This window comes from Rhineura floridana, chromosome 13, assembly GCF_030035675.1.
Source record: "Rhineura floridana isolate rRhiFlo1 chromosome 13, rRhiFlo1.hap2, whole genome shotgun sequence".
NCBI classification, from domain to species: domain Eukaryota; kingdom Metazoa; phylum Chordata; class Lepidosauria; order Squamata; family Rhineuridae; genus Rhineura; species Rhineura floridana.
In genome coordinates this window covers 11,583,241-11,603,847 of record NC_084492.1, presented here as the reverse complement: position 1 = coordinate 11,603,847, position 20,607 = coordinate 11,583,241, and the positions used below count along the sequence as shown (strand labels likewise).

Below are 20,607 nucleotides of genomic sequence, written 5' to 3'. Positions count from 1 at the left end.
GCCCAATGCAGAGTGCATTACAGTAATTCAAATGGGAGGTTATAAGAGCGTGAAGTACTACTGCGCCAAAGCTATCTCAACTGAGGAATGGCTGTAGCCAGTGACCCAGGTAAGAGTTGGGAAAAGCCACTCCACAGCACTGCAGACACTTAGATCTCCCATGTCAAGGTGGAATTAAGGCACACCCCCAGACTAGGCACCTGCTCCTTCAAGGGATGCACAATGTCATCAAGAACATGCTATGCCCCCAATTCCCAGCCCCAAGACCCACTGATCCACAGCATCTACATCTTATCAGAATTCAGTTTCAATTTATTCACCTTCATCCATCCCATCATAATGGCCAGATCCAGAACCTGACATGGAGAAATAGAGCTTGGTGTCATCTGCATACCAATATATATTTGAAAGTAAGACTTACAGGCATCAATGATCCAATGTTAAGTAAATGTATCCAGGATCATAATGTAATACAGGGGTGTATAACCTGTGGCCTTCCAGATGTTGCTGGACTACAACTCCCTTGACCATATGCTGGGGTGGAGAACCTCTTGCAGCTCAAGGGCAACATTCCAACATGGACAATTTTTCAGGGGTTGCAGGCCAGAATGAGGCAGGGCCAGAGGCAAAAGTGGGTGGAGCAATGGTTAGGACTTTTTACCTTTGTATGGAAGGCTACATTCCAGCCACACAGTCAGAGGTTTCTACACTCACCGACACTCTCTCACTCTCTCAGACACACCCCTCTACCTCTCCACCCAGGCAAGCAAAAGGCACTATCACAATTCAAGAGACATTCCAGCCTGGCAATCACCCTCAAAGAGGGTGCAGAATAGGGCCAACAATAAATGTGGTTGGGGAGAAGATATGTGATATTGGGATAGTCCCAAGGGCTGAAGAGGGAGGCATGGAGGGATACATTTGGCCCTTGGGCCTGAGGTTCCCCACTCTTGCCATAGGCCAAGCTGGCTGCATCTGATGGGAGTGAAGACAGACATTTGGGGGGGCCACAGCTTCCCTCATGTGAAAGATATAAGGACAATATAAGTTAGCACCATGCTGGCTTTTGAACCGCTTTCAAACTTCAGTGCCTTCCTGTTTTCAAGGTTATTTTCAGAGTCACGATGAGGGAGATAAACTTTTCCATAGAAATAAAAACTGGCTGTTAGCATTCTGGCTGCACTGAGCTGCGGTGAGGATTGTGTGCACCCATATATTCATGCATATCCCCAGTGTAGAAAATTATTGCCACGTTAGCTCAAATTCTTAGTGGGATAAGTTTATACGTTTCCTAGCACCAACCTCATTTGAGAGAAAGAGAGAGGAAGAGAAAGAATTCAGCCATCCAAATTGTACAAAACTTAATAGCTTGCATTTCCTTTCACCCACATAATATTTATTTATTTATTTATATCCCACCCTTCCTCCCAGTAGGAGCCCAGGTGATAATCAGGTGAAAGACATCACTGTCGCCAATTTTCCACTTTACGAATGTCACGAGAGAGAGTGCTGGAAGTGCTCTTTCATCTGGCTTTAGTGAAAACTCCATACAGACTCTAGTACAACAGATGTAGGTTAATCAGCAGCTAACCCTTATGGATTGCATCCAGAATCAATGTACAAAATAAGCCTATCCATTAAAACATAGCATTTGAGCCTGAAAGGATACATGTTTCCTGTACCATATTAATCATCTACTTAGCACATGGATCCTGCATGGTTTAAAACTGCATTTACAACAGGTAAATTGGATGGTACCTGGAACAACACCATTTGTTGCAATAGCACTCATCGATATGGCCGTCAGCAGAGTCTGTGAACAGCAAAATAATAGATTTTTTTACAAGCAGCCTTTTCAAAGAAGACCACAGTTGTTCTACTATGACAGCCTTCCTCAACCTGTTGCCCATCAGATATTTTGGACTACAATTCCCATTATCCCTGATCTCTAACCAAACTGGTTGAAGGGGATGGGAGTCCAATAATACCCAGAGGGTAAGGTTATATTATGGGAAGACTATATGATGAAGATAGAAATCCAAAGTTAAATACGCGACACCTTTTTGGTGAATTTCCATAGCCCCTCTCTGCCCACATTCCTTTCTCATATGAGTGATGTGCAAAGAGGACTTATGGTTCGGCGGACTGGCCACTGTTACAAGGCACAGGTAATGGACCAGTTTTTGTGGGGTTTTATCACATTTTCAGAGACTTTTCTAGTGAACGGGAGTGTAGACTCTTGTCTATCATTCTCATCTCTATGTTCTGTAGCCAAATTGTTCTGTATACAGTGCTCTGTATAAATAAATGAACAAGTCCCTTTCATGGAGCTTACAATCTAGATGTCGGGAAAGACAAAAGAAAAAGAGAGAGACACACAAAATAAATGACCAAGTAGGTTAGGGCACTGAGGCATCCAAGCAGGTTAAAGGAGCAGACACATGTCCAACTAATTAACACTTATTTTCTGTCTTTGAGGAGATAATATACATTTTATGTGGACTGGGCAAGTTATCTTATTAAGCAAAAGGAAGACATCTTGTAGAGAGGAGATGGCAACTGAGTCATGTACTCACACAGCAGCAGCAGATTAAGACAATCAGGAAGGATTGTAGAACACCAGCTGTTCCCACCATCCATGTCAGTCGAAGGAAGAGAATGACCCCAAAAATATTCTGCATACATGGCAGGTAGACTCCCATCAGGGTGCCCATGCTGGGTGACTGAAAAAAACACAAAGTATGCAAATCAACCTTCATTCCACAGTGAGGAATTTAGTAGCATCAATAGAATGACTGATTATTGCTGTTGATCATGGGTCACCAACATGTTGCCCATGGGAGCCAGTGTGGCCGCCAGTACCTCGTTTGGTGCCACGAAAGGTCTCAGTAAACAAACTATCAGAAAAGCCACAACGCTTGCTCTTCCGGCTTAATTATGACTCTTGCACTGGCCCGGCCTCTCCTACATTGGACATGCCCACTCAGAAATGCCCACGTTTCACTGGATGCCAGGACTGAACACACAGCCTCCCTTCTGTTCTGAACAGAGGAGAGGTGCAAAGAGCTTTTCTCTGTGAACAAGCGTGGTAGTGGCTGATGCCTTTTTCCCCCAATGATGGTGGAGGGGGGGAGGGGAGAGCTGACGGAGAGCATGTCTGCCTTTTTTTGTAGTCCTATCTTCTTTTCTGTTTTTAGATGTGGCAGCCATTCTATTCATTCATTAATTCATTTATTTAATAAAAGTATTTATGTTGTTGTTGTTGTTATGTGCCTCCAAGTCGACTGTGACTCATGGCGACCCTATGAATCAGCAACCTCCAAGAGCATCTGTCATGAACCACCTTGTTCAGATCTTGTTAAGTTCAGGTCTGTGGCTTCCTTTATGGAATCAATCCATCTCTTGTTTGGCCATCCTCTTTTTCTACTTCCTTCTGTTTTTCCAAGCATTATTATCTTTTCTAATGAATCGTGTCTTCTCATTATGTGTCCAAAGTATGATAACCTCAGTTTCATCATTTCAGCTTCTAGTGACAGTTCTGGTTTGATTTGTTCTAACACCCAATTATTTGTCTTTTTCGCAGTCCATGGTATCCGCAAAGCTCTCCTCCAACACCACAGTTCAAATGAGTTGAAAAAGTATTTATATATCATCCTCTATCAAAACAAAAGGGTGGCGTACAACCACATAAATGAAAAACAATACAAAACAATCATTAAAATGACAGGCTATTCAACAACATTTTAAACTGCTGCATGGGCCTGTTGGCACAAAAAAGTTTCAAGAGATGCCTGAAAATCAAAAGTGAGGATGCCTGCCAAATCTCTGCTCGGAGAGTGTTCCATAGCATGGGACTACCAACATTAGGGCTGCTTTCACACATGGGACTGACTGCATTAGTTTAACAGATTAAAAAGGTAGTGCTTCTGTCCTGATTTCTAAAATCCCATTAATGCTGCAGTACCTGTTGCATTAAAGAACAGCAGTTTTTTCAGCCGATATACTGGCATTTTGAGCAACTGGCCGTTACACAGCTGCAATGAACCATGTCTTGTTTTCATCCCTCACCCATTATACATGCGGAATACCGGTACAGTACTGGTAAAAAAACGTGCATGCCTAAAGGGCAGGAATGCACTGCATGCTGGGATGCCTGTCACGTGAGCGGCTGCAGCTAGTGAAAAATTCCCACGATTTTCCGGGTTCCCAGCCTTGCAAACTGATTATTTCTGGTATCATTTATCACGAAAATTAGTGCTAAACTTGCATTATATTCCACTAGAATTCCGGAGCTAGCTTGTACATCGTGTGAAAAGTCAAATATAATCCGCAAATTACCCAGGTAAGAAATGGTCAGAAAAACGGAATAAAATGCAGTGTGAAAGCAGGTGAAGGATTCCACTATATTTATTTATTTATTAGATTTTTATCCCGCCCTTCCACCCAGTAGGAGCCCAGGGCAGCAATCTATCTCTTAACTCTTCACTCTTGCTGCTGTTTCTATGCTCAGAGACAGCAGGTGAACGCAGGCAGAGAGAATACAGAGGACAAGGAGCTGGAGGCCAGGAGTCCCCAGAGAATGACAGCGGGTCCTCTGAAGGGGTATGGGCCTCAGCAGATGTCCAACAATGTTTACCACTGACACCGGCCCTGAAAAGGAAAAAGACCTAAACCTCATACACACTTCAGTTTTTAAAGAAATATATATTTCCCTAGGTGGCCTAGTTATGAGTGCTTAGCCCCTATCCACACTCATGGCAAAATGGTCAGCTGGATTGTTTCCCTAGGCACGAACAAAACCAAGAAAGTTAAGAGAGCAGGTTGAACTAGGGCCAGCCCAAGACATTTTGCTTCCTGAGGCAAATGACAAGATGGCACCCCCTCCCAATTACACAGAAGCAGATAGGACTGGCAGTTGACTCTTAAGTCAATATTGGTGACGGGATAACATCCTCCACCACACCTGAGGCAACAGGCCACATTAGGGGGTCAACGAGAGGCCGCATGGAAGCAGAATGGAATGATGGGGACTCAGGAGGAATCCCCAAGGGCTGCTGTTGCTGCCCTTGAGCATCTGTCACCTGAGGTGTTTTCCTAACTCCTCCTAATGGTAGGGCCAGCCCTGGGTTGAACATTCCTAGCAGAACAAAAACTCTAGAGGGGAAGCAAGGCCTGTTCTCTTTTTAAAGTTAATGGTCATGTTTGTTTATTTATTTATTTATTTATTTATTAAATTTATTAGTCGCCCATCTGGCTGGTTGTCCAGCCACTCTGGGCAACGTACAAGATAAAAACAATACATTAAACGTTAAAATGTAAATACCTAACAATAAAAACCTAACCCATCCCAAAAGCCTGCCTGAAGAGCCAGGTCTTCAAGGCCCGGCAGAAGCTCATCATAGAAGGGGCATGGCGGAGATCATGTTGGCTTCTTGTAACTGAAGACTGGTATTGGTGCTCTGAGAATATCTGGAATCAAACAGCACTAGTCACTAACCCTATCTTTCCCCAACTGTGGCCTGCTAACAAGTTGTTTCCAAAAGCCCCACTCTCTCCACACCTCTTTTGCCTCTAAGATGGCAAACGGGGAAAACCGGGGAGGGGGGGTCGGTCATCTGTTCAGGCAGAAGGGACAGACATGGGACAGGAGCATCTAAGCTGCTGACCCATAGAGTCAGGGAAACCTATTGTTCACAAACATGGAGAATTATTTACAATTAATAGCCTCTCAAACAAACTCCAGGGGACAAAATTGACTAAACTATCAATCAATGCTTCTGTGCAACCAAAATAGCTGCTGTAGTTCCAAATCACAACAGAATCAGTGCCTTCTGCTTTGAAATTAAAAACATATTCAGCTTTCTTTGCATGAACGCAGAAAGGAATCATTCCATGATGTGTACAGATGTTAAACATAAGCACAGACATACCTGAATAAACAGCATCCTGCTTCAGAATTTCTGATTCTGTCTATGATCCATATAAGCATGTCCTGTAAGTGGACTGCACAGAACCCACAAAAAAAACCCAGCCCTGTAGATAAATCTTAACCGATTACTCACGTGGATTTCTAGACTGAAAATTGTTGCAGATTTGCAGACAGTGTACATCCTGCTACAAACAGCAAAAACAGAAAACAAAGAACTGTGCGTGCAATTTGTCACGTGTAATTATTTACAGTCGAGTTGCATGTTATTCTCTACATTAAAGTGGCTTCTACATGGAAATTTGGTAATGTATTAAGCAGCTATTAGTAAATCCTATCACTGTCACCTTTTCATTCTAAAGCATGGCTTTAGTCCAGGATACCTGAGGGACTATCTCCTTCCATTAAGAGCAAGTGGGAAGACCCTTCTCTTTGTTCCAGCTATGGTGGAAGTAAGGTTAATTGAGACGTGACATACTCAGTCCTCACATCAGTGTTATGAAGTCTGGATGGCTCAATCCTGACTGCCTTTGTCTGGCTTGTGAAGAAGATCCGTCAAGTCTGAAGCATGCCCACCCCTGTCCTAGGATCATCCGCAAGACTGATAGAATCTGAACTTGTTTATATAAACTTTAACGTTTGTTTTGTTCCTGGTATTTCAGTAAAAGGGAATATTCTATAAACCAGACTTCCAAAGCTGTGATGAAAATGAAAAGCTGCTCGTTTTAAAAAAAAGTACACACTTTTGATATTTTCTTTCTTGAGCCTTCAGCGCTTTCTGCTTCCTCATGTTCCTTGGCTCCCTGAGTGAGATTTGTGTAGCTGACCAGTTTGCCAAGCAGGGAAGAGACTTTGGGCCGAATATCCAATTCCTCCTGCAATGGAAACACATGACATGGTGAGCTTTAATAATAATGGTAAATCTTTATTTATTAAATTTATATCCCGGCCTTCCTTCCGAAAGAGCCCAGGGCAGCAGACACACCAGCAATAAAACAAAGTATCTAAAAACAATTCCAATACAGACGCAGACTGGGAAAGATCTCTTCATAAAAGACTTGTTGAAAGAGGAAGGTCTTCAGTAGGCACTAAAAAGACAACAGAGATGGTGCCTGTTTAATATTTAACAGGAGGGAGTTCCAAAGAGTAGGTGCCATAACATCTTCCTTTATTCTGCAGAACGGACCTCCTGACAAGATGGTATCTGCAGGATGCCCTAACCTGCAGAGCACAGTGATCGACTGGGTGTATAAAGGGTGAGACGAACTTTCACGTATCCTGGTCCCAAGCTGCATAAGGCTTTATACACCAAAATGAGCACCCTGAACTCACCTCATCAGCTAGCTTGCAGTCAGTGCAATTCTTTCAGCAGAAGCATAATATGGGGGTGATGGCCTGCCTCAATTAGCAGTTGAGCCACTACATCTTAAACCAAGAGCATGAGAGCCTGCTGGATCAGGCCAATGGCCCATCTAGTCCAGCATCCTCACAGTGACCAACCAAATGTCTGTGGGAAACCCGCAAGCAGGACCTGAGCACACTAGCACTCTCCTCTCCTGTGGTTTCCAGCAACTGGTATTCAAAAGCATACTGCTTCTGGCAGTGGTTAGTCGCACTGATTTCTATTTTGTCCCTCACTTTCCTAGCACAATAAATCATTTCCCATACATACTTGCTGCCTCCTACTAGAATTTGGAGCTCAGGTTTCAATTTGTGTCCCCCCCCCCCCCGGGGTACAATGATCTTGTTCAAATGCATTCATGTACCCGTAAACCTGGCTCATGAGGTATCCAGGTTTAGCTTCTGCTAAAACAAAGTTTACATACGCAGTGCACAGGTAAAAACAGCAAAATCATCACACTGGAGAAAATCCGGCATGGTTTAATACATATCAAGGAATGGAGAGGACACCAGCTGGGAAGAAGGACAGAATTAAGACATCCTGCCAGATCTATTGTTGGAGGGTTTGTAAATAAATGTAAGCTTGAAGGAGGAGGAAGAGAACAAAAGTACTAAACAGGAGAGCACTAAACAACGTCTCTGAGACAGATATTGGCCCATTCTGCTCAGTATTCAGTTCCCCGGGGTGGGGAACTGAATCTGGCACATGAGCAGGGTCACCCACACGTCGATTACCTGATGTCACATTATGTCAAGTGACCTGCTTTCCTTTGCTGGTGCAGTTTGAAATCACTTGTACCTTTGCAAGTGCAGATCATCAGCTAATTGGCACTTCCTGAAAACCCCACTTTCGACTGAGCAGTGTCTTTCCCTGCCCACATCTGGCATCATATATGATGTCAGGTACAGGGCAGGTGAGCATACCTGGACTGAAACAGTCTCACAGGCCAAACCGGGGGGGGGATAGCAGGCCTTATTAGGTGTGTGGGCTAGAGGTTCCCCATTGCTTCCCTACGCTAGTTAGCAGTGATTCTTGGGGGTTTCAGTTAGGAGATATTCCAAGCCCTATCTGAAGATGCTGGGGAATGAACCTGGGACCTTCTGTGTGCAAAACAGATGCTCTGATGCTGAGCTATATGGCTGTCCCCCCAAGAGCCTTAGGGTTGCCAACAAGCCAGAATTTTGCTACTATACTCAGTAAAAAACTGTGTTCTGTTTGGTAAATACTAGCAGGCCCTGAAAAAGACAGTAAAATCCCAATTCTGCCAGACTTCTCCCATATCTCCCACAGGCTGTTGCTCTTGCTTTGCCCAGACTTTCCTCATTGTTTCACTCCAGGTTTCCTCCAGGCTCGGGCTCGGCCCTTTGTTCCCATGCAAATCAGTATTTTCAAAATCAGAAGGTCAACCATTCTAGATCCTTCTACAGCCTGTCTAAACCTAGGGCAGCCTTTCCCAACCAGTGTGCCTCCAGATGTTGTTGGACCACAACTCCCATCAGCCTCAGCCAGCATTGCCAATGGTCAGGAAAGATGGGAGTTGTGGTCCAACAACATCTGGAGCCACACTGGTTGGGAAAGGCTGACCTAGGGGGTGCACTTGGGAGACTAAACACAAGTTTAAGCCTTTCACGTCCTCTCCCTTCAAAGGCTTGGATTGTGGCAGGCAGCTAAACTCCACTATGAGGCCTGACATCTATTTATTTTTTGCCCAGGCTGGAAAAATATGTATGTGTGTGGGGGATGTTATCATTGCTAAGCAACTGTTTCATACACTTACCCCCATTTACTTAAAGAGGGTTGTAGCCACAAGGGCCTAGGCTCTTTAGCAATATTCCAAGCCCCTTTCCTGAACTTTCTGCAGACATTACAAACAAAAATGAATAAATTCTCTGTAGTCGTTTTATGTTTGAAGCCGGCCTGCAGGACTCCACCGAACTGCTTGCCAAGTAATGCTCCCTGCCTTCTAAAAGGCACTGGGGAAACTGACAAGCACTAGGGCTCAATTTTAAGTTTCACGAAATTTAAAAACGTCCTTGTAAGAATACAATTTCTAGACACGTAGCCATGTTAATCTGTGGTAGCAGAAGCGAGAGAGAAAGAAAAGATTTTATGCCATAATGAAACATGTCGGTCGTTAAGGTGCCACAAAACTTTCAGTTGTTTTAATACAATTAAATTACTGTTAACATAGAATCATAGAGTTGGAAGGGGCCTTGTAGGCCATCGAGTCCAACCCCCTGCTCACAGCAGGAAATCCACAGCTAGAGCATCTCCCGCAGATAGCTGTCCAGCCTCTGCTTGAAGACATCCAGCGAAGGGGATCCCACCACCTCCCTAGGCAGTCGGTTCCATTGCCGAACTGCCCTTACTGTCAAGAAGTTCCTTCTAATGTCCAATCTGAATCTACGCTCCTGCAACTTAAAACCATTAGACCTAGTCCTACCCTCTGGGGCAGCAGAGAACAAATCTGTACCCTCCTCTATGTGACAGCCCTTCAGGTACTTAAAGAGTGCAATCATGTCACCCTTCAGCCTTCTCTTCACCAGACTGAACATGCCAAGTTCCTTCAACCTTTCCTCATAAGACTTGTTCTCCATACCGGCTATCATCCTCGTCGCCCTCTTCTGAACCCGCTCTAACTTGTCTATATCTTTCTTAAAATGAGGCACCCAGAACTGAACGCAGTATTCCAGATGAGGCCTGACTAATGCAGAATATAGTGGGACTATTACTTCCCTCAACCTGGAAACTATAGCTCTGTTTATGCATCCCAAAACCGCATTTGCCTTTTTTGCCACAGCATCACACTGCTGGGTCATGTTCAACTTGCGATCCACTACAATTCCAAGGTTCTTCTCACATGCACTACTGCTAAGCCGGGTATTTCCCATCCTGTACCCGTGCATTTTGTTTTTGTGGCCTAAATGCAGAATCTTGCATTTGTCTTTATTGAATTTCATTTTATTAATTTCAGCCCAATTTTCTAGTCTATCCAGGTCCCTTTGGATTTTATTCCTGTCTTCCATTGTGTTAGCTATCCCTCCCAGTTTCTTATCATCCGCAAACTTCATAAGGCTTCCCTCCACCCCGTCATCTAAGTCATTGATAAAAATGCTGAAGAGTATCGGCCCCAGGACAGAGCCCTGTGGCACTCCACTTGAAACCTCCTTCCAGTCCAAAGCAGAGCCACCGACAACCACTCTTTGAGTACGGTTTTCCAACCAGTTATGAATCCACCTGACAGTATTTCCATCTAGTCCGCATTTGACCAGTTTGCTAATCAAAAGATCGTGGGGGAATTTGTCAAACGCTTTGCTGAAATCTAGATAGATGACATCTACAGCATTTCCACCATCTACTAAGCTGATCAAAAAAAGAGATGAGATTAGTTTGACAGGATTTTTTCTTGACAAACCCATGCTGGCTCCTACTAATCACAGCATTGTCATCTAGATAGTTGCCAATGGACTCTTTTATTATCTGTTCTAATATCTTTCCCGGTATTGAAGTCAGACTGACCGGCCTGTAATTCCCCGGATCTTCTTTTTTACCCTTTTTAAAGAGCGGGACGACGTTTGCCCATCTCCAATCCTCCGGCACCTCTCCCGTTCTCCAGGATTTCTCAAAGATGATGGCAAGAGGTTCCGAGAGTACATTCCCAAGTTCCTTCAATACTCTGGGATGTAGTTCATCAGGCCCTGGAGATTTGAACTCATTTAGGTTAACTAGGTATTTCCTGACTATCTCCTTATCAATCTTGAACTGCAATCCCGACCCTTTACTGAGATCTTCACTCGTGTATTTTATGCTCTGGCTTTTCTGCAATGATTTCCTGCTCCTTTATTTAAACTATTCATCACGTTAAAATATTAGCTGTTTGAATTCACTGAATCCCAATTTTGATATGTTTTTATACTACTGTTTTGCTGGTTTTATACTGTATTTTTGTTTTTAATGATATTGTTTATTGCTTTTATGTGTATACTGATTAGATAGGTTTTCAGAATATTAAGTGATCTATAAATCAATAAATTAAAATAACTGGTTATGGGCTTGTGTCAGGATCCCACCTGCTGCCACCACTTTGTCAGGATTCCCCCTCAGGGTCCTGCTCTCAAAATGGCTCTCTCACCGGCTCTAGCAAAGATCTCTCAAGATCCCACTGCTAGGCAGCAACACCAGACACTCCCTGTAAAACAATATTGCCTTGAGACTGTGCCTTAGTCCCCTCCTGGCTTATTGCTACTTTGTGTCTGGGTGCACTTGCAGGCCACAATCCCCCCTGTATCTTTGTGCCTATAAAGAATACAGCCCTGGGTTGCTCTGGATACCTGATGATGTTACACTATCTCTTCACCGCTGCCACCGTTGATACTGTTTCCCAACCTTGGTATATGTCCTGCCCACCCTTCTGGTCTGTGTATACCCAGCCAAGGATCAGGCGTTCTGGTAAACCAAGAAATATTTATTTATATACGCAGGGAATAACAAGATTACTTAAAGGTATAGTCAACGAGCGTGGGGTTTCATAAGATGCATTACTCTTTATGTTTCTAGTCATCAATAGCCTGCCTCACTACCCACCTAATTCAATCCACCCTCCAAAACTCAGAACCAACCAACGAACTTCTAAACCCACCAACTAAAACCAACCAAACGAACTCACTCTCAACTGTCATCCTCTCATTTATACCTTCAGACCCTCAAGCGCTCAGCCAATCATAATACAACACGCATCAACATTCCAACCCATGTACTCCCCCATCTCACTCAGTCCACTTACCTCATTTACTCTAATAAACCCACACTTACCATATTTACAGTATTATAAATACATCACAGCTTGCTCTGGCATCAGAATTCTCTCTCACACGCAAACACCCCAATTCAGGACCTGCACCACGGCTAGATATTCCTTAAGTCCTGTGAAACAGGACGCTTGGCTGACTTTTGAAGCTACAAAAGCGATCTGTCGAGGGTCCAAATGTTGGCCGAGGGAAACAGCTATAAGGACATCCCGAAGAGGTGGCTTAGTAAATGAGGTTTGCTGTAGGGATTCCTCTCAATAGGCAGGCCAGCGTTTGCTGAAAGCTAGCAAGTTGGCCAACCTTTCCCAACAAACTACCTCAAGACGTGTAAAACAAAGACAATGCAAAACAAAAAGGCCAACTACTGGAGCCAAGAAGAACATTCCTCCCAGCAACCAGGCAAGCTTCTGAAGGAGCTAGCCTGAGGAGAGGCCTACTGGGACAACCTCAAGAGACCCAAAGGGCCATCTCCATGGAAATTGCTTTGCAAAATGGAGCATCTCACTGAGACCCGATGAAGTAGCTGCTTGCTAGTATCTTTGCTAAATTATTATTATTATTTTAAGAAAACAGCCTGGCAGGAGACTGAGTCATGGCTCTATAGAGAGACAGAAAACTGTTCTCAACTTCTGCAGCGAGTACCCGTCCCTCAGTGTCATAACATCCATGTTAGTCAGAAGGTAGAGCAGTCACCTGGTGAAATTTGTGCCCTGAAACCATGTTTTTGTCTCTTTCTGTGAGCTGAATCCAATGTTAATTCTACTTAGAGCAGACCCATTGGGTGGTAATCAATGCTAATCATACTCAGAGTAGACCCACTGAAGTTAGTAGACATGACTAAGTCTGCAAGCTAATAAATGTCTACTCAGAAGTAAGCCTCATTGGATTCAATGGGACTTACTCCCAGGTAAGTGTGTACTGGTCTGCAACCTAACTTAGGTCCATTCATTTCAATGGGTCTACTCTGAGTAGGACCTAGCTGGATACAACCCTGTCAATGTCCCTAATTCCAGCTAATAGAGCCTCCAGATGTTCTGAACTATAATTCCCATCAGCCTGGTTGGTTGGGAACTGTAGTCCAAAACATCTGGAGGGCACCAGGCTGATAAAGACTGGGTTAGGAAATGTCAGGTTAGAACTGAGGGGACCTGGGTTCAAATCCCCTACTCAGCCAAGAAGCTCGCTGGACATTCTTACATCATGCATCCTTTTGGAGCTTAACTGACTTCACAGAGTTAGGGGAGAGCCACGTATGCCACCTTGAGCTCCATGGAGGAAGATCGGAATATACATGTAGTAAAATAACAGACGCATATACAAGCAAGACTGCTAACCCAGACACTGAATGGGACCCAGCATGGTGTTAGTGAAGGGAAAGGAATGGTCTGCATCAGGGATGGAGAAATGGTCACCCGTAAACCACCTTGTCCAGATGTTTTGGTTCCCTACCCCCTACCCGCACTCTAGCTTGGGAGACGCTGGCCTGACTGCCACTGCTCCTTGAACCTTTTCTCTCAGAGAGTGGTGCTGGCCAGGCCAGGCTTCCAGCATGGCTGGAGCCCCTCCTAGGACTAAATGAAAGAACACCCCCATTATGGGCCTTGGGATCAGTGGAGGCTGGTCCATAAGGGCAAATAGGGCACTGCCCCACCAACTTCAGCCTGCCCTCAACCAGCCCTCACTAGCCTGTTTCTTACTTACAACCTGACTAGGGGGCGGCCCCTGCTGTGAGCTCCTTCCTCCTTAGACTCAGTGGTGCCTTTGTAGAACTCACCAGGGAGGAAGATGGGGACAAAACGAGAACCAGCTGGCTCTGCCTGTCATTGCCTCTGGCTCCAGCTATTGTTGGCGTCCCTGCCTTCTGCCTTACCAGTTCCAACTACCACCAGTCTCTATAGCTTGGGGGACATCATCTCATTTTGCACAAAGTGCCTGCCAACTCTGAAGCAGCATCTCATGTGTGGGCTAGTGACTGCCATATTCGTAATCTCTGGTGGGATTGTGAGGGAGCTGGTGCCAAGGTTATGGCCAGGGAAGGGTACATCTGAGTAGCCCAGCCAGGAAAGATCCAGCAGCCACAGGCTGAAGACACTGGCAGGAGCAGCCCAGTTTGGTGGGTTGGAGTCATGGAGCCAACCTCCCAACATTGGTGTTGCTGCAGCTTTACCTGGACAGTGCTGAATCAGGGCAAGACGGTGGCAGTGTTGTGCAGGAGTGCTGGACTGGTCTTACTGGTGCACTTGCAGAGCCCCTACCTCCCTGCCGTCATGCCCTGTTCAGGTAAGCTGCGCTGATGCCAGCAGTGGGAGGGTGACTCTGTTGCCCTGCACCATCACATGGGCCACTACTGGTCTTTGGCTTATATAAAAAGTGGCAATCCCAAGACAGCAACAGTCCGTGTGTAGTTCTGAGTTCATGACATTGGCTGTGCAGATGATGGCTCCTACAGCATTAAACTGCCACTTGAATACACAGACAAACACACTATGCTGAGGGGATGACTATGAAGCAGAGGAACCCTATAAGAACATAAGAAGAGTCCTGCTGGATCAGGCCAGCGGCCCATCTAGTCCAGCATCCTGTTCTCACAGTGGCCAACCAGGTGCCTTACGGGAGCCCACGTGCAGGGTCTGTACGCAATAGTATTCTCCCCTCCTGAAGTTTCCAGCAACTGCTATTCAGAACACGACCTTATTGTTCATGAATTTGTCTAAGTCTAAGCCTGTTTTGTTCATCTAGAGCCAAGTATTGTCTACTCTAACTGGCAACAGCTCTGCAGGAACTCTGGTCTCCTTATTACCTGCTCCCTGATCTGCATGCAAAGTATGTGCTCTGTCCCTGAGGTCTGGACCCTTCCCAGCGTTATGGCCTCTGAGCAAAAGACGTCAAGGGAGGCTTTCCATTGTGTTCTCTCCCCCACCAATAACTGCACTGCTAAAGGGGTATCACGATCTGGGGCACAAACCTGTGAAGACCCATTTCCCCAGAACTCGTTATTAGACATGGCCACACATCCCATGGCCGCAGAGTCACCGTATTCTCTGACTGAACTCCAACACAGGCAGATGATTCTGCTCTGTGATGCAATGCTGAAGGTTCTGTGTTGAAAACACTAATGCCAGCATAAGACGTTTGCGAGTTAGGACTTTTCATCTTCTTAACACTGACCTTTTAAAAAGGTGTCACTCCAGACTTGTCAACAGCAACTTGGCTGGGGCAAACTGGAGATACCTAGCAAAAAAAAAATTCTGTGGACTAATGTGGTGGATATCTTTGCAAGGCTGTGTTATACTCGGCTGTGAAAGTGAAGATCAGGAAAAAACAGCCTTGCGTTTGCTTAGGCATCCTTTCGAATGGATTTAGCTCAACCTGGTGCCCTCCGGATATTGTGGATGACAGCTCCAAAATATCTGAAAGGTCATCTCACCCCTTCTATACCCAGTCAAATCACTGCACTCTGCAGGCAAGGGCCTCCTGCAGATGCCATCACATCAGGAGGTCCGTTCTGCACAACATAGGAAGTGACCTTCAGTGTTGTGGCACCAACCCTTTGGAATTCCCTTCCCTTAAATATTAGTCAGGCACTGTCTCTGTTGCTAATTCGGCACCTGCTGAAGACCTTCATCTTCTAACAAGCCTGTAATGTAGAGATCTTTCCCAGTCTGTGTCTGGATTGGGTTTGTTTCTAAGATGTTTTCTCGCGTGTTGTTTGTCATCCTGGGCTCCTTTGGGAGAAAGGATGGGATGTAAATGTAATAAATAAATACTCCCATCAGCCCCAGGCAGCACAGCCATGATGCCTGGTATTAATAGGAACATAGGAAGCTGTCTTATACGGAGTTAGACCATTGATCCATCTAGTTCAGTATTGTCTACACTGACTGGCAGCAGCTCTCCAAGGTTTCAGGTAGGAGTCTCTCCCAGCCCTACCTGGAGAGGCTGGGGACTGAACCTGGGACCTTCTGCATGCAAGGCAGATGCTGTACCACTAAACTATGACCCTTTGCCAACTGATGGAAGTTGCAGTCCTAAGCATCGGGAGGGCACTAGATTGGTGAAGGCTGCTTTAAGCCACTTGTTTTTTCCACCATAGATTTCTACAACAGTCCACTGAAAGGAAATGGCTAGCTTGGATAAATAAAATTTCAGGGTGAGGAAGACCGTGATGGGTGTCTGGGATCGCTCCGGACAAGAGGTAAAATGCAACAATGCCCTAAACTGCAACATGGGCCAGGGCAGTGATGGACCTACAAGGTAGCTGCATAGAATCATGCAGCGACCTAAAGCCACATTGGTTACTGGACAACCACGTTATCATCAAGACAAGTGGCAAGTGCAAAATAAAGAGGGCCATAGTCCAGTTGTCTGGATAATGGGTAAGCACGTGCCTCTTGGAGACAGACCCAAAGCCTCGGGGAGCATGTGTGATTTGCCACACATTGTTTAAAAGGGGAAGGCAGATTGCCAAGAAAGATCACTCTGGTGGCTCTGCTAAATGTTCACGTGCTAAGCAAAAGAATGAAGAGTCGGCGCCAAGGGTGAAGCATCCCCCCACCACAGCCAAGGCCATTGAGGGCTTTTGCAACAACCACCGAAGGACACACAAGGAAAATGAACTCAAGAAAGGGCTCAATAAATTTTATCCTTGATTGGGGAAGGGGAGAGGGGAGGTTAAGCACATCCACCCACCTGTCACTTCTCCTGTGCCATTTTGCACTGGCAAAGCAAAAACATCCAGAGTTCCCACACCAGTGTATCCAGCACACATCAAGCCCACATTCCAGATATTGCCCATGACTTCATTCTATTCTCATTCATCCACTCATTCAATTTCTGTCCTGCCTCTTTCTCCATCCGTATGCAGCAAGGGTTACCAATTTTTCAAAATCCCTTAATAACACACATCAGGTGAAATCAGTACAGGTATTTCAACAGTTTCCATGTACACTGCCTAGAGAACTTGGATTACGGGGCAGCAAATAAACAATGGCAAATAAACAAACACAAACTGACTGTCATTTATATTTTATATAGAATTGTTCATTTTATTTTATTTTAGTGTGACGTGAGCCGCCTTGAGAGGATTTGCCCTGAAAGGCAGCATGCAAAATGTTGGACTACATAAATAAAAATAAGTGCTTTCTAAAAGAAAAATGTCTCCAGTGTTTTTCTGAAAAAGAATCTGAGGCTAAGAGGCTTCCTACGCAAGGGAGGCAGATGGAAGGTGCTGTAGTTCAGCAGAATGGCACATGCTTTCTATCAGGGGTGGGGTGTGATGTTTCTGCTTATATTGTAAATACGGTAAGTGCTGGTTATATAGAAGACATATGGTAAGTGGAGTGAAAGAGGAGGGGGGAGTACATGAGCAGTAGAATGCTGGATGATTGGCTGAGCGTTTGAATGGCTGGGAGTATATATGGAAGAATGACAGGTAAATTGTGGAGGTGGATGTTGGAGGTTGAGAGAGGTGAAAGAGGTTTTGGTGGTGTTTGGAGGTGGTGGTGTTGAGAGTGAGTCAGAGTTCTGAGGCAATTAGTAAGAAGTCAAGTACCTAACAGAATATAGATGAAACCATACGCTTGTGAAACATTCCTTAAGTAATCTTGTTATTTCTTATTAAATAAATATTTGTTTGGTTTACCAAAGGCCTGATCCTTGGCTGGGGAAATATACAGACCAGAAGGGAGGGCAAGGTAATTACCAAGGCTGAACAGAAACTGTATCTAATGGTGGCAGCGGTGAAGGGAGAGATTGTAACAAGTCACGTATCCAGAGCAACCCAGAGTTGTATGCTTTAAATATAAAGATACAAGGGGGTTGGGAACAGCATAGGCACACAGTCACAAAGTAACAAGCTATAGAGAGATTTAGGCAAAGTCTCTGGGAGTTTGGGTTACAGAAAGTGACTGGTGGTGCTGCCTAGCAGTAGGATCTAGTGAGATCTGTGCTAGAGCTGTAAAGGGTAAGAAGAAAACCTGGCGTTCCTGTCTGCTGGTAGCCACAAGTGAGAGCTTCACAGGTGGTGCCGGGGGAGGACGTCACATGCGGGAACTCCAGCCCGTGGACATTATTAGGCTGCCAGGCCTTCCCATTTGGCCAAGCCATGCCCATCTGTCATACAGGTATGGAGCAGGTAGGGATGAGGTTCAGCAGAAAGAGTGGTCATAGGCACCGCCAATCACCGGCGGCCTGCAAAGCCTCAGGGCTGCAGAAAATAGCGCTCTGAAAGACGCTTCTGCCCCTTTCAAAGCACTACCTCACCCTGCGCTTGAAAGGGGCGCCTAAAGATCCAACAATCGGCTGGTTGTTGCATCTTCAGAAGCCCAGTTCAAAGTAGTGCTTTGAAGGGGGCTTCTGAAGACCCTGTCAGCAAAAAAGGACACCTATCGGACTTAAGCCAAGCTTGAAGGTTCCCCACTCCCATGCTATATAAAAAAAGATGCCATGTGCAATCCTTGACATTTCTGGGGGAAGAGGATTTGGAAAGGACTACTGCCCCCTGACACCTTGGAGAACATAAAGAAAAGCCTGCTGGATGAGACCACAAGCCCAGCATCCTGTTCTCACTGTGGCCAACCAGATGCCCATGGGAAGCCCACAAGCAGGGCATGAGCACAACAGCACTCTCCCTTCCAGCGGTTTCCAGCCTCTGGTATACAGAGGAGAGCAGCTGCTAGACAGAATGACAGAACCAGCCAGAATACTGGGCTAGAGATGGACCAATAGTTTGACTTAGTATAATGTTACTTCACATGTATAAGTTCTAGTCGCTGGTAGAGAATAGAGCTTTGCACACATATATAGGCCCAGTTTCAATCTGTGACCATCACTGGGGAAACAATCATGCTAAAAATGCCTGGGAAAGACTTTTGCCCAAGGCCCTGGAGGGTTGTTGCTAGTAAGAGGAGACCGTACTGGGCTAGAAGGGCCAATGGCAGCTTTGCATCTGTTCCATGATTGTGGTGCCACTGCAGAGAAGGCCCCGGCGCAGTATTTGCCCGGCTGGGGGTGATCACAGGCCCACTGAGGATGCCACAATCTGCAGGGCTGACATTGTGAGCTGAAAAACACACCACTGCGTTCCTGCATTTCCAACACAGTCAGTTCTCCACGTTTTGGATTCACTGCTCAAGTGGGAAACTGGGAACCCAAGTTAGGTGCCCCTAAGAAGCTAAAGCAAAAACAACCAAACGCCGATTTAAAGTTATTACTATTTTACCTCAAACAAGGCCAAGTTTCGGTCATAGTAATCCTCTCCTTTGCCAGGATCAGAGGTGTTGAGGAAAGGACTGCTTTCTTTATGGTTGCCATGGCCTGCGGAAAAAAGAGAGAAACTTCAGATCTGAGAAAAGGGACATCATTTGCTTATTGGCATCATCCTCATTTTGGTTTTGTTTTCTTCAATGGGCAGTATTTAACGAAGTTTTACTCAGAGTAGACCCAATGAAATTAATGAACCTCAGTTAGACATCTTCATGAATTTCAATGGATCTACTCTGAGTAGGCCCAGCACTGAATACCACCTTACGATCTTAAAGTCAGCAATCTTCAAAAGCTTCTTCCCTTCAAGGACCTCTTGATTTGCCTGCTGAGGGGGCTCATGCGTGTGTGCACATACGCACGCACATATACACATACACCCCTGCATGCGTATCCACATGCGACAGAGGATGCTGGGGTGCTACCTAGCGCAGATCCTCAATACATGAGGAATGCCAGCCAGGGCAGGGTGAGGGAGGTACCATTACTTTACAGGAGGGGTGGACAACCCCCTTTTCTGCTGAGGGCTGCATTCCCTCAGAGGTAGCCTGTCATTGGCAACACGCTGCTGGTGGCTGGAGCCTGAGACGGTGATGGGTGGAACGAGGCAAGAGTGTTCTTTTGGGAAGGCACAATGGGGCAGCTTCAAGAGGCAGCAAGGGCTGTATAAAATGAGGTTGGGGGCTGAAAACGGACCACCTGTGCCCGTGATCTTTAAGAGTGCCATAAGCCTTAGGATTCACCAAACTTTTGCCTATGAACATACAATGCATAGGAAAAATGGTAATAACAGAAAAACTCTCTTTCAGGAAAAGCTTATCTGCCATCATTGGTCTCCTCTTTGAGGAACCCTTGATCAGCTTTCAAGGAACCTCAGAATTTTACAAAACACAGTTTGAAAAACATGGACCAAAATATGATAGTAGATGTCCAGTGGTTAACATGGACTTTGGGAACTGAGGCCACTACTATGGCACAGAATTGGCAGGTGAGTGGTATGATTTGCAAGGAAGAAGCAGGAGAGAGGTCAATTAACATTCCCCCTGCAATCCTCTTCCAGCTGTTCCCCCCCCATCTGACGTGCAAATGTATGTCTGGAAGATGGTGCTTCCAACGGGAGGGGGGCCAGCTGGAGGAAGTGGCGGGGGGGAGTTTAAGCAGCCCACGCCTGCTGTACCTCCCCTGCACAATCTCCCCCACAAATTGGCCAC

At 45.5% G+C, this 20,607-nt stretch overlaps 1 protein-coding gene across 7 annotated transcripts in view; it reads right to left on the bottom strand.

Moving 5' to 3' along the window:
* Nucleotides 1–20,607, bottom strand: part of SLC12A4 (solute carrier family 12 member 4) — a 162,998-nt gene that overhangs the window by 31,101 nt on the left and 111,290 nt on the right. For 5 of the 7 annotated variants that reach the window (XM_061593836.1, XM_061593839.1, XM_061593840.1 and 2 more), the window contains 5 exons: nucleotides 19,356–19,450; nucleotides 6,670–6,801; nucleotides 2,577–2,723; nucleotides 1,759–1,813; nucleotides 321–356 (listed from right to left, as the gene is read on the bottom strand). In XM_061593836.1, coding sequence (XP_061449820.1) covers nucleotides 321–356; nucleotides 1,759–1,813; nucleotides 2,577–2,723; nucleotides 6,670–6,801; nucleotides 19,356–19,450 — 465 coding nt within the window. The remainder of the gene's footprint in view (nucleotides 1–320; nucleotides 357–1,758; nucleotides 1,814–2,576; nucleotides 2,724–6,669; nucleotides 6,802–19,355; nucleotides 19,451–20,607) is intronic. The other 2 variants (XM_061593838.1, XM_061593842.1) reach the window with 1 other exon arrangement.